The sequence below is a fragment of the Xyrauchen texanus genome, chromosome 21 (genome assembly GCF_025860055.1).
Source record: "Xyrauchen texanus isolate HMW12.3.18 chromosome 21, RBS_HiC_50CHRs, whole genome shotgun sequence".
Taxonomy (NCBI): Eukaryota; Metazoa; Chordata; class Actinopteri; order Cypriniformes; family Catostomidae; genus Xyrauchen; species Xyrauchen texanus.
In genome coordinates, this window is record NC_068296.1 from 20,047,028 (window position 1) to 20,061,544 (window position 14,517).

The window sequence follows — 14,517 nt, forward strand, 5'->3', positions numbered from 1 at the left end:
ATCTTAAAATGGCAATGCGTAAATTACACCACCCAGTGTAACAATAGTTTAATCATCTGTTTTAGTAAGTATTTCAGAGGACAATACCTGAGCGGTCTCTGACAACCAGGTTCCTGCCTTCCTTTAGGTTGATAGTGAGGAGATACTGGACTTTCTGTTGTGCTAGAGCAATCTGACTGTCATTTAATCCTCCTGACATTATCTGAAAAGTAGAATGTAAAGACATGTGTCTGAGGGACTGTATGAACACTCCTATAATGCAGAACAACAGAAAAGGGGAAGAGACAAATTCTAGAAAGCGAGAAACAGAGAACAGGTGATAAACCTTGGGTAAATTATTCAGGAGTAAAGTTCTAGTGGAGAAATTACGTAATGGATATAAAAAACTGGATAAAAATGTCAGAATATTCAGACAGAATTGACTAACCAAGCTATTTTTCCAATCATCAAGACAGCAAATTTTTATTATAATACTGTACTCACGTTCTGTTCTTGTTCTTGAAAGGAAAGAGTGTCAAAGTCATTGGTTTTATTAGGAATGTCCTGAAGGGAGAGATTAAGATGCCTTGAATGAGAAAGTTCTACATCCCTCTGCCACACTATTTTAAGCCTGCTTTTTAGTGCACCTGTAGCAGAGGCAAAGTAATGTTTGCCAATTCTCAGTCATGCGTTAATACTGATGTGCTAAAAGCTTTTTTTATATTCCCTAATTATAGAAAATTAAAGTCCTATGCATTCCAAGGTTATTCCAGGGTCATAAATGGTCTTCGGTGTTGACTGACGTATACAGTCATCCACATTCTCAAAGTTGGTTTATTGCATAATTAATTGCAATTATTGCAATAATATATATATATATATATATATATATATATATATATATGAAAATTATGGCCTAATAATTAATTATTTATGAAAAATAGTGGCCTAAATGCAATTTTTCTAATTGCGTTTAGGCCACAATTTTTCATAAATAATTTTCAGCATAATAAATATTTTCATAAATTTTTAATTAATTCAGTAACACTAGTTATTATACTCTAACTGTTGCAATGGAATTTACAGTTTACTGTGTTTTGACTGTGCTAGTGTATATATGTAACCACAACTGCCACAGTTGTCAAAAAAAAAAAAAAAAAATCTAAATGATTCCACCTAATAAATAAGCACATTTAATATGAAATTGCAAAATGTTTGTCAAAATATCAGAGATAGTGTTACCGCTGTATAATAGTGATTCATTTTAGTAAGGATGATGATTTGTATTTTTGAAAAAATTATTTTGCCGCATGTCAAAATAATCCAGCAGAGCAAAGTTCCCTTGCGCGTCGCACCATACTCTCATGAAAAGAAACGCACGTCTCAGATGAGAAGTGTATAAAGTGCCGAACGCAAGATGAATATAATTCATTTTAAAGCTGCACTATGTAAGATATTTGGATAAAAATTACCAAATTGCCATTACTGATTAACATATAAACAATCAGTGTTCAAAACCATGTTCTTACCTTACCTCGATTCACTATGGTAAGCCTACAAAAATGATTTGTATTTTGAGCTATTGGTTTCAATTTGGTGTGAAATCGCTGGCTTATGATGTACATCCTTGAGTCATTACGTCATGTCTGTTAACATAGGAAAGAAGTGCCGGCTGACTCAATCTCATGTAAATAGTAGATGGCAGTAATGCACTGTTTTAGTTTGCGAGTAGCCGTTAAAAAAAGAAAGAAACTACAGTTCAGTTCAGTCACAAAGTTCCGGAAAGCATCGCAACAATCTGGATGGAAGCTTATCTGTTATCCGCTTGGTGAAGTTGTTTACTTGCTATAATAATTGGATATTTTGTCTGGTAGGGTTGTTGAAGCTTATATTGCTTGTATGAATCGAACATTATTTGTGTGTTTACCGATCGCGATGTACCTATGTTGTCGGAGGGAGTTATTGTGACATGTTTACTAATATTTATGACTTCTAAAATTAACTGTTATATTGCATTTTTAAGCATATTATCTTCATGTTTAATAAAGTATATTTTATCCCCATCATTACTGAATCCTTGTTTTATGTTTTTAATTTACTGTGCTATTGTGTACATTCATAGACATTCTACTTTACTATTACGGTTCACTTGCATTATAAACTGAGGCTGTACAATATAATATCAAATTAATAAATTCTTCCACTGAACTCGGATCAGCCATATAACGAGTATCACCTCTTAAATGGATAAGTGTAGTACAATACAAACATTAATAGTAGATAAAACACTTGAAAAATTACATTAAAATATACTAGTTTTGATTGAGTCGCCTGTTCTTTATGTAAAAATGCTTTGAGTGTAGTGTTAGATAAGCACTATAAGTGTCAAATTCATCATTCAAAATATGTGAATACGAGTGTTATTTAGCTTCATCAAAGCAAGTAATATATTAGTTTTACATTTTTAATTGTATAACATTATATCAACATGAAAATAGCAAGTTATGATTCCAGCTCTGAATGTCTCCAGTCATGATCACACACAGGCAAAGCCCAAATCGTGAGATTCATCCATCCTGAATTTATAACCATTATAAAACCATTTATAATGGTTTAAAGTACCAAAAGTGTGTAGGGTCTCTAGAGACTCGATGTATCATGTTTTATTTTACTTTATTTATTTATTTATTTATTTATTTTCGCACTTCCTTAAATTATATATATTTTATAATTATTTCATATACAGTATATTAAATTTACTTCACAGCATATTTATTTCTTTGTGCATTTACAAGAGAAATGAGTACTATATTCATACAAATAAATACTTCATCACATTGATTTTCTGTGGAACAATGAAGAATCAACAATGGTGAATTAGCAGTATTATATATGCGTATACACATACATAATATACATGTTATTTCTTATCCAAGGTGGCACTGATGATACAGTGATTGACTTGATTTACATTTGACATTGCTATTTGATGAAGAAACAACATCAAAGTAAACTTATAGCAAGTACAACACATGAAAAGTATGTGACATTGTCATTTGGGTGTAGTACTGAAATAATGTAAGTTGTGGTTCTATTTAGACTCAGCAAGAGCCTGAGAAAATATACATAAGTCATATGAGCTACACATGAGTTACACATACATTACAAATGTGTATCTTATGTGTTATGTGTAGCTCAATGTGTTTTTGACAGCCAGTTGCATCTCATGGAATTTCAGTGTGAAAATAATTAATCACGTTCTTGAATTGTCCTGATTTGTTGCATTATCTCTTTAATTTATGAAAATAAATATATATATAAAAATATATATTATTGTTTTCTAATTGTCTAGAAAATATTTAGAAAATTGTACACTATTTGGGCATTTTGTACATCCATTTTTGATAGATATATGTGCTGGGTAACTATAGACCTGAATATGTAGGAGTGTTTAACATGCATTTTAGGTTTAAAAAAGAAGTGTACTAATTGTTTTCAAACAGGTTTCCTAAACTCTCACCCCATCTGAAATTGGTCAGAAAACACTTGGCCCAAATTCCCCTAATTAGCATCAGTATCGACATCAACCTTTTGAAAAACCCACATTGGTCAACCACAGGTTATTTAAAGCTCAAAATCTACTTTTTTTTAGATCAATAGACCATATTAACAGTAGCACCATCTTTGATTATTTAATTTTTTCTCCCCATTTGGAATGCCCAATTCTCAATGCGCTCCAAGTCCTCGTGGTGACCCAGTGGCTTGTTGAGCGCGTTACCGCGAAGACATAGTGCATGTGGAGGCTTCACACTATTCTCCGCGGCATCCACTCACAACTCACCAAGCACCCCACCGAGAGTTAAGCACATTATGGCGACCACAAGGAGGTTACCCCATGAGACTCTACCCTCCCTAGCAACCAGGCCAATTTGGTTGCTTAGGAGACCTGGCAGGAGTCACTCAGCACACCCTGGATTCAAAATCGTGACTCCAGGGGTGGTAGTCAGCATCTTTACTTGCTGAGCTACCCAGGCCCCCTCATCTTTTAATTTTTATGTCTCTTTAATGACATTCATTTACACAATGACATACACTTCATTTTTCAATGTTTAATCAGTAGAACAATCCAAAACACTTCAAACAACTGTACAACACATTGAAGAGACTGTATGTCTATCCCTCACAGTCTTGTTGTCAATCCCATCAAAAATCAAAGATAGCGCTGATGTGAATAAAGTATATATATATATTGCTTTCATAACAGTAATGTTTTTGATTCATCATTAGTGTCCAATTAAATATAATTATATGCTATTAAAATAAAACCTTTGGCACAATGCCATATTTAAAGAAAACAGCTTGGCTATAAGGTATGACTACAGAATGAATAGAGAACTTTGTGATTACTGACCTCTTCCATGTCTTCAGCCGACCCGATAATGAACATTTCCAATGGAGATGACTCTTGGTCACGGTGCCAAACCTGCTTCTCAGAAGTAGTGCTGACTAACTCTGTGGAGGCCATTGCAGACATTTCACTTTCTGAGGCATGGGCAGTAGGCATTTGTCTTCCTGCATTGGCTCTACTAAGGGCTGCAACCACTTTGGGATCTTTTTGTCTCAGAGCAGGTGGTGTTCTCTCTGCTGGCACAGAGGCCCATTTTGTAGGTGTGGGAGTTTTAGACAGAGGTGAAGGTGCTGCTTCTAAATCCTCTATGTACCATGTGGCGTGCCTTGGCTGATGTACATTTTTATCCATTGTGATCTCGGCTGAAACTGGAAAGTCTGCAGGCATTGATCTCTCTGATGGTGCTGGGCTGTATGAGTATGGTGTGTCAGTGACTGTAAACTGATCAGAAAAGGCAACACTGGAGGTTTCATTTATTTCATCTATATCATTAGTAGCCATCAGGTTTCCAAAGATGTCTCGATCAGGTGTCCTGGTATCATCCTCCAAAGCGGAAACCTTGTGCGGAGTTAACCTGAGGTCTGGTACCGACATACTCCTCCTGTGTTTCAGAGGAGTCTTCTTCTTTCCAAGGCCCTTCTTCCCTATCTTCAGCTTGTGCCAGACTCTCTTCTTGTGTTCCATTGTGCTGGCAAAAGATACTGCACTTTAGCTGAATTTAAAACAACTGCCAGACAAAAAGCAATCAAACTGTTAGAGTGAACATTTCAAAAAACGTTTTGGCATATGCTCATTTAGCACTTTATTAGGAACACCTGTAAACCTGCTTATTCATGAAATTATGTAATCAGCCTATTGTGTGACAGCAGTGCAATGCATAAAATTATGCAGATACGGGTCAGGAGCTTCAGTTAATGTTCACAACAACCATCAGAATGGGGAAAAAAATGTGATCTCAGTGATTTCGACCATGGCATGAATGGTGGTGCCAGATGGGATGGTTTGATTATTTCTGTAACTGCTGATCTCCTGGGATTTTCACACACAACACTCTCTAGAATTTACTCTAGATGGTGCCAAAAACAAAACACATCCAGTGAGTGGCAGTTCTGCTGATGGAAATGCTTGTTTGATGAGAGGTCAACGGAGAACAGCCAGACTGGTTTGAGCTGACAGAAAGGTTACAGTAACTAACCACTCTGTACAACTGTAGTGAGCAGAATAGCATCTCAGAATGCACAACGTGTTAAATCTTGAGGCAAATGGACTACAACAGCAGAAGACCCAGTCTGGCACTTTATTAGGTGCATGAGTGCATGTGACCTGAAAACCTGACATTCTGGTAATTTTTCCTCATTTCAATTTCAAAACAGTCTAGGTCCTACATACAGACAACAGACATTTACCAGTTGTTTGAGCTATTTTATGTGGGCACTTCCAGCCACTCAAAACTGAAATAGTTGAAGTATTTGAAATTCACATAGCATGACCATGTGGGTGTTCCTACTGAAAATGAAAGTCATACAGACTTTTGTGCAGTCTCTGTATTAGCATCTGTTTGAAGCTGTGAATAAATCAGAATCATATATCATATATACGTAACACCTTTGAGATTATTTAATGAATTTATGCCATAGCAGCAGGTTAAGACAAAGCAGGAAGAAAGTTGTAAGAGTGTGTGTGTGGCAGGACGGAGGGCGGGGCTGGGTCGTGATCATACACACCCGGTCCCTTATCAGGCTAATCAAGCCTCTGAGAGGGATAAAGGCTTACTGCGGAGGATTGTGCAGTGGAGAGAGATAGTTTAAGGACATGTCTGTCATGTATGTGTTTGTCTTTTGGTTTAAGTTATTCATTAAAATATTATTTATATTGCCAAGCCGGTTCTCGCCTCCTCCTTTCCATTGAACTCCTTTACAGCGTGCATTGAGCATAACAGCACACATCAATTGCAAAGTAAACAAGAAAAATTGCTGGTTACATTTTCACATTTCAGACCATGAGGTCATCTTTGTGGTGGAACTGCAGTGATACTACACAAAAACAGCCACTCTAGTGAATTTTATTTCACTATGCTTTAGTCAATTTACAAACTTTAGCACAAACAATGAAATGATTAAATATTTATGTTAGTGTCAACATAGCAGACAAGAACTGGAGACTGTAACATGCAGACCATTCAAACTTTCTATGGAATCATTCAGATTTGTACTCTGAAAGGCATTAATGACAATTGTTCATGTACTTGTAATTTTTGGCAGCTCAAAGGATTAGTGGTTAAATCTGATGACATATCTTAGCCTAACTCCTATTCACTTAAACAGTAAATATTTTCATACAGTAGCTACTGACCGGTATTTAAGTTAACAGGGTTGGGAGGGTTACGTTTGAAATGTATTCCACAACAGATTACAGAATACATGCTGTTAAATGTCATTGTAATTTATTTCGTTAGATTACTCAAGGTCAGTAACATATTCTAAATACTTTGGATTACTTCTTCAGCACTTGTTTTGACTATAAAAACTCTGCCAGTACAGTAAGACAAAATACACGTTACAAATACATTCTCTGAAAAACCTAAATATCTTATGCAGTGTTATTTCTAAAACAAAATTCGATCTTGTCTTAAGGATTTTTTTATATTTTTACAGGAAAACAATAAAAAAAATTATTATCAATAATATGATTTTTGCATTAATATCAAAGGTCTGACTAGAAAAAAAAAATATGATCCAACGTGAATTTCTTGATAATTTTTTTTTATCGTGAATTGCTAAAAATAGCATTTTAGCTTCATGTAAATCTGACAAGGTTTATTTCTATTTCTTCTGCTCTAAACTTACTTCAAACGCACTTCTCTGTCTGCTCGTATGGATGTAAAACATCATAAGAAAGTGTTTCACCACTGTTCAAATGCACTTTGGATCGCATAATTTATATGTATAAATGTTTTACATCTGAAAGGCCTAAATATTAAATGAAACAAATGACAATAAAATGCAAAGTAATCTCTTCAGTTATCAAAATACTTTTTTTAATGTAACTGTATTCTAAATACCAATTATTTAAATTGTAACTGTAGTGGAATACAATTACTAATATTTTGTATTTTAAATACATAATCCCATTACATGTATTCCGTTACTCCCCAACACTGCGAGTTAAGCACAGTTTAAGTTTGAGATAACAGTAATATCGCTTATCAATCATTTCAACCAGCTATTATAATTTTCTTAAATGCAAATTCACTTTAAATCTGAAAAACTCTTGTTTTTAACTTAATGCATTCGTCGAGAGAGAGAGAGAGAGAGAGAGAGAGAGAGAGAGAGAGAGAGAGAGAGAGATTTAGCTTGAAGAAAATACAAAAAGGTTGGTACATTGTTACACAGGCAGCATTATTACAATTAAAAAAAAATCGATATCTTCCCAGATTATTTAGCTCAACATGGTATGTCAAGATGTCGTGGAATCTTACCTGTTTTCGAATAAATTACTGGACGTTATTTCTTGCGGATGCCATCACTGACAACTAAAGTGAACTTTTCACTTCCACATATAAGCCACAGTTGTCATATCTGTCGAGATCTTTCTGCTTGGACCGGTTTGTCTTTGCAGGGTGGAGTGATGATGAGTATCATCGATGAAATCTATGTAACTACAGTTTCTGTAGTTTGCGCGGGCTCTTGTAGCTATAAATAGCCTATTGTGTTTACAACGTGACGTGACATTTTAATGTTAATGACTAACTTGGCTTCTGTTTTCCCCCCGATGTTAAATGTTGTGGTAAAAGTTTTGTAAATGCAACTTAAATCAGTTTCATTATAATCACAAAATACAAGGCATATTTAAACTTATTAAAGGGTTCACCCAAAAATGAAAATTCTCTAATCATTTACTCACTCCCATTCCATATCCCAGATGTGTATGACTTTCTTTCTTCTGCAGAACAAAAAGATGTTTAGTAGGATATCTCAGCTCTGTAGGGCCATACAATGCAAATAAATGGTGAACAGAACTTTGAAGCTCCAAAAATCACATAAAGGCCACATAAAAGTAATCCATATGACTCCAGTAGATACATCCATATATTCAGAAGAGATATGATAGGTGTGGATGAGAAACAGATCGACATTTTTACTATAAATCTCCACTTTCACTTTAACATTCTTTAACGTATTGAAAGTGAAGATTAGTAAAAAAAAAAAAAAAAAATGGATTTGTTTCTTACCCTACCATATCACTTCCAAAGATATGGATTTAACCATTGGAGTCTTATGGATTACTTTCATGTGGCCTGTATGTGACTTTGGGGGTTTCAAATGTCTGATCACATTCACTTGCGGACTATGTTTTAAATTATATTTCAGCTCTGTTTGTCCAAAGTCATACAATCTAGCATTGCATTAGGGTAAGTAAATGAGAATTTTAATTTTTGGATTAACTAACTTTAAGAACTAGTACTTAAGTGTGCACACTTCTGGTTTTATGATACCAGTTAAGATTTGACTTGATTGACTGCAGACAGAGAATATTTAGCAGAGATTGGCCACTTCCATAAAAATGTATAGAAAAAATTGGAACGCTCAACCAATAAGCTCTGAGCGCCAAATGGTCGTCAACGGTTGAAGAAAGGATGTCCCGCCTTACAGTTAAAATAACCAATCACCTGATACATACATCACCTGTCAATCAACTCTAGAACACGCTTGTGCTTTATTGTTGATTTGAAATATGTTCTTTGATAGTAATCTTGATCAACCGTTTTTGAGATGTTGGGCTTTTTCATTTTAGGGAGGTTTCATAACCAGTTGCTGTTTTTACAGACTCATTTTCTTTTTCTTTCTTTCTTTCTTTCATCAGTGATATTATTTTGCTTACCACTGCATGTTTTTAAAGAATATAAAGAAATAAAATCCCAATAAAAAAAAGAAGTCACTTGTCTTGAGCACATAATTTTGCCAGCTCCATTAGTGTTTAACTGAAATGTTACTAAACACACTCAAACAGTTAAATGGCTGTTTTGGTTATCTGTCATTTTGCTAAAGCTTTTTATTAGACTACAATAAAAAAATGTTGTTAGACATTGGATTAATTTGCCCAGAGCCTACCCACTACAACCAGAACAATTTTTTATTTATTTTACTGCTAATGTATTGCTAAAATTGAATCATCAAGGCCATGAGGCATTTGTTTCTATGCAAATTTAGTGCCACTTGCTGGCATTATTACATATTACAAGAACATATCTTGTTTTATAAAGTGACTTTATAAAAATAAATATGGTAAATATGAGATAGTTATGATTAATAACAGTTCCTGTATGGTTATTTTTTGTTTTATTTCAACATAAGCCTTCATTGTAACACTTAATTAACCCTTTTTTTAATAAGTTCTGGGCAACATAACCTACATCTACAGTACACTGTTTTGTGTATGATGTGTGTTTCTCAGTGATGCAGTATGAAGGCACATAGAGTGAGTATTTGAGGGTACATTGAGGTTTTTAATAAAGCGGACAGATTCTAATGTTTGGGACTTCACATGTGGACAAAGTCTACTCAAAATCAGAGAATTGTTCACTTCAGTTTGCACAGAATAAGCAAGAGAACCTGTTACACAATAAAAGCCAATATCTTTACTTTAGTGAATGCAGAATACAAATTTGTACAACAATCTCTAGCATAATATCTTAGTAATTCAATAAAAAGTTCACTAGAATATTTATTGTATAATGAAGATAAAACAACACATTCAAGGAAATATAATGCTGATTAACTTAAATTTCACTCTCATGTTTTTCTTTCTTTTTCTTTTTTTTTTTAAACATCTTGTTTCAATTATGGCAACAAAGTCCAGCTTGTGCCGCCAAGCGGTTCCAGAATCCAAACCGCAAACAGCTTCTTGAAATGAACTAGTAACTACAAACAATTACCAAATACATAATTCTGTTTTAGAAAAGCCATAAAGCAAAGCAGTGTATTCTTGCGCAGCAAAGTGAAGTATGCAAAAAAAATTATTGTTGTTTTCTCTTTATCCCTTCCTTTCACATTCAACAGTTTGTGATTTCAGATGCAGCATTTTGCACCAAATGAACAGCACTCTCTTTAGATTTGTTATGCATTTCATCTGTGCATTGTAAGGGTCGATGTACAAAGCTATACTTCTTCCAACTCCTGATGTGAGGGTGATTTTATTTCAGTGAAATATGTGATGAGGGATATCATATTTGATTTAGAAAACCAGCAACTCTTTGGAATAAGGCTCTAATTGTGCATGTAGCAGAGAAACTCAAAACAAAATCCCTGATTCCTAATCAAGCACTAAAGTTGTGTGTGGTGTGTGTGTGTGTGTAAGTGTGCATTGCAGTATGAACATCCTGCATGTCTTAAATCCACAGTGCAATTATAGCACTGGGCTGGCATTATTGCTTGTCTACCCTGAAAAGTTTTGACTGTGATCAACTTCAAATGATGAACACTTTTCAACAGATATCATTGATAACTTTCTATGTGTTTCTAAGTTTTACAATGTAGCTGATACAACAAAGCTTGCACATCTGAGATTAAATCTAAAGCTGCACCTAAAGCAGTGTCTGCATGGATCTTGTGGTTTCCATATTTAGAAAGTGTGCCATTATACGTAACCTTAATGTGCAAGCACTTAAGGACAAAGGGTTAACAGTCATTTTCTCACCTGCTCAATAGAGCACTTTATTCATGAACTAGGCAACATTTGTATGATAAATGGGCATGTGATATATATATATATATATATATATATATATATATATATATATATATATATATATATATATATATATATATATATATATATATTCACTCAAATTATCAGTGATCCTTGAAATGTGAATGCTTTGTGTTCTTGGCTATGTGTGGGTTGGGGACTGCATAGATTAATATCAGCATATTGTCAGCTGCTATTTTGCTCAAGAGGGCTAGGAGGTATCTAAAAGTGACTGGTGTACACATCGACCAAATACACAACAAATCTAAAGAGGAAAGCATCCTTTTTCCAATGGCAAACTTGAACATACAAACTTTTGTGTAATCCAGTAGAGAGATCATGTCCAAGTCTGTTTGCATTGTCTAGCATTTTCATATTTAGCTGCTGAATCCCGTGACATTTTGCCGCCTGAGGGGCAGTGAGGTGTGATGCAAGCCGGAGGCCACTGCAGCTACCAGACGTTTGTGCTGCACAAACAAACAGCCAAACATGAACAGCCCCACAATGAAGGGATATGCACACACAGAGCGAAACGCAACAGCAGAGAGAGCTACGGCGCCCTCCCATGTCCAGCAATACAGAGCGACTGATGCCTCCTAAGGTGTCTTAGGAAATCTATAGATGAGCCAGTTCACAAAATAAGTGGGAAGGGAAGATTTTCTGTTCATAGTATGCTTGTATGTCTATATAAGGGTTACCTAATGTTACGATATTTACAATATCTTTATTAACATGAGCATATGTGAATTTGAAGAGGGATTCAATCAAAATAAATTTAGTAATAGGGATTCAACGAAATTAACTTTCTATACAAGGTCTCTAAAGAGAAATCCTTTTGACTGGAAATGAATGAATAGTGCATCTAAGCTGGGATTTAAAGTAGGCAGTGTATTCAGCAGCTGCAGGCTAATCCCTCACAAAAAAGTTGTAAGAAAAGAAACCATTTTTTTTCTTAGCATGACACTTATCAATTTACAAAACAAGAAAGAAAAGACATCTGAGCTTGAATCATTCAGCTCTGTTGTTACAATTTCTTATGACAGACATTCACCACCATTAAAGGGTAAACGACCCAAAAACGACCTTCTTGAGAGATAATAAACAAACAAAAAACCACTTTATTTATTACCAATAATAGTCAGATTTTGAAGAAAGTACAGTATAGTTAACAAAATAGTAAATATTAACCAGTGAATACTCAACTTAATAAGGATCTCGCCTTGTAAACTTGGCAGTAATCCACAAAAATATACTTTTTTCTTGAATCTGGTGAAGGTACAATACATACGTACTTACACCAAAGGTGATATATATTAAAGTTGCTATATACATAACAAAAGAAAAGGTTTGGCTCAAATCTTTCATTTATAAACAGAACAACAAGTGTTCATGGCTTTAGATATTGTTTCAAGATCTGCTTTGCATGTTTATAGTTTTCCAATGTTTGTAACAACGCACACTATGACAGAACTAATATTAAACGAATATCGAGAGAGAAATGCTGAAAACTCCCAACCTACAGTACAACAAAATGATAGAGGCTTTGGCTTGCGTTACCACTGAGTTGTTGGCGCTGCATGAATATACAATGACTTGCTATTGTTTTTAAATGGACTGGGCTACCTTTTAAATTTCCATTAATTAAAATCTCAGATTTGTCAGAAATATTCTCCAAATATTTGATTAAAAAGAACACATTCAATTTAGAGACATTTTCATTTTTCACTTAATGTCTAAACTGAGGTGGAATGTGATCTCATTTTAGATACAAGCCGTCCCTCATAAAAACTGATCCAAACCTATGATCAATTGTCAGTTAGCATAAATAAATTAATAAGTGACATACTTCATAAAAGCAAGTGCAGATACAGATTGTTTTAATACATGAGCCCAGCAGGCAGGACCCTTCTAGCAGAAGCTGCCCCTTCACTTTCTTTGATTGTTTGAAACTTGCAAATTGAACAGCGGAAACAGCTACAAGTGTCAAACTGCACCAGTGACACAATGATATACAAAAGCCTTGTCGTCTTTAAAACATTGGACTCTTGCACAATGCCATTTGCATCAAGTACCTGATAACACCTGTTTTGAGTACATCATTCAGTCTGACTGCTTGACTTGAGATTGTTTTTCTCTTCCTCTCTCTCTCTCTCTCTCTCTCTCTCTTTCTACTTAGTTGCTTAATTTCGATATGTCAGGACATCTTGCATTTCTGTCACCGTCCACCTACTTACAAAAAAAAGTGAAATGACGTTAAATAATAACAATAGAATAATAACAATAATGACTCTCCCTGCTGTCTCTCCTCTCTCCGTTTCCACTGCCCAGCCCTGTGAGTGACTGACAGGCGGTCGGGCTCCAGACACCTTTATGTCACCCAGGTGTCCATGCGCATGCGCTTGACCGTGGGGCTTTCCCTCTCTTCGGCCCCAGTGGCAGGGAGTCGACCCAGGCTGAGTGGGGAGTGAAAATCAGGCCTGTGATCCTCTCGGTCGCTACCATCATAGGAGGAGCAAGATGAGCTGAGGCTGTCGACAGGCGAGCGGCCCATGTCTGGGCGGCCAGAGGGAGGCAGCTGCTGCTGCTGCTGCTGAGGGAAGCCAGATGGGGTAACGCGTTCGCGTGGAGGAGAGATGGGCTCGGATTTAATGTTGATATTCTGGCTTGTGTTGATGGAGAGATTCGACCCCTGAGATAAGTGACCGCCACCTCTGAAGAAAGAGGAGGGGAGAGAGACATTAACCACTGCTCCTTAATTCAGATATTTGATTTATAAATAAAAACTATAATACAGTATATCAATTGTTTACCTATGAAAAAACTAATACATGCTGCAGAGTTTATGCTAAACATAGAGATCCAGCAAATATAAAGGCATAGTTCAACCAAAAATGAAAAATCTGTATTTATTTACTCATCCTCATGTTGTTCCAAACCCAAATCACTTTATATATTGTGGCAGGGTGGAGGGCGGGGCCGGGTCGTGATTCTACACACCCGGTCCCTTATCAGGCTAATCAAGCCTCCGAGAGGGATAAAGGCCGACTGCGGAGGATGGTGTGGGAGAGAGAGATAGTTTACGGACATGTCCGTCATGATCTCTCTCTCTCCCACACAATCCTCCACAAAAGATGACATAATTTTCATTTCTGGGTGAACTATCCCTTTAATTATGATTTAGTCCCATCCATCTGTTTACTCAACAGCCCTTGGAGCAAAAACAAGCCTATATATATATATAGATTTAAAAATTATTAATATTTTTTTTTAAATAACACGTAAAAAATTGCATGATATGAGCGATCATCTATGCTCCGCATCTGCTTTAGGGTCCTTGAATAACGTATAACGTGCGAGTAAGGGCAGCCGGTGGACTTTCTGGT

General features: G+C 35.6%; 2 protein-coding genes across 12 annotated transcripts in view; both read right to left on the bottom strand.

Annotated features, from left to right (window-relative positions):
• Positions 1-7,994, bottom strand: part of LOC127661936 (multiple C2 and transmembrane domain-containing protein 2-like) — a 69,481-nt gene extending 61,487 nt beyond the window's left edge. For 2 of the 3 annotated variants that reach the window (XM_052152902.1, XM_052152904.1), the window contains exons 1-4: positions 7,866-7,994; positions 4,391-5,114; positions 484-543; positions 88-202 (exon numbers count right to left, since the gene is read on the bottom strand). In XM_052152902.1, coding sequence (XP_052008862.1) covers positions 88-202; positions 484-543; positions 4,391-5,071 — 856 coding nt within the window. In that variant the 5' untranslated portion in view covers positions 5,072-5,114; positions 7,866-7,994. The remainder of the gene's footprint in view (positions 1-87; positions 203-483; positions 544-4,390; positions 5,115-7,865) is intronic. The other variant, XM_052152903.1, reaches the window with a different exon arrangement.
• Positions 7,995-9,880: 1,886 nt separating this feature from the next.
• The window catches only part of LOC127661401 (myocyte-specific enhancer factor 2A-like), a 145,710-nt gene continuing 141,073 nt past the window's right edge, over positions 9,881-14,517 (bottom strand). For all 9 annotated transcript variants that reach the window (XM_052152071.1, XM_052152072.1, XM_052152070.1 and 6 more), the window contains one exon: positions 9,881-13,845. In XM_052152071.1, the coding sequence (XP_052008031.1) occupies positions 13,503-13,845 (343 nt within the window). In that variant the 3' untranslated portion in view covers positions 9,881-13,502. The remainder of the gene's footprint in view (positions 13,846-14,517) is intronic.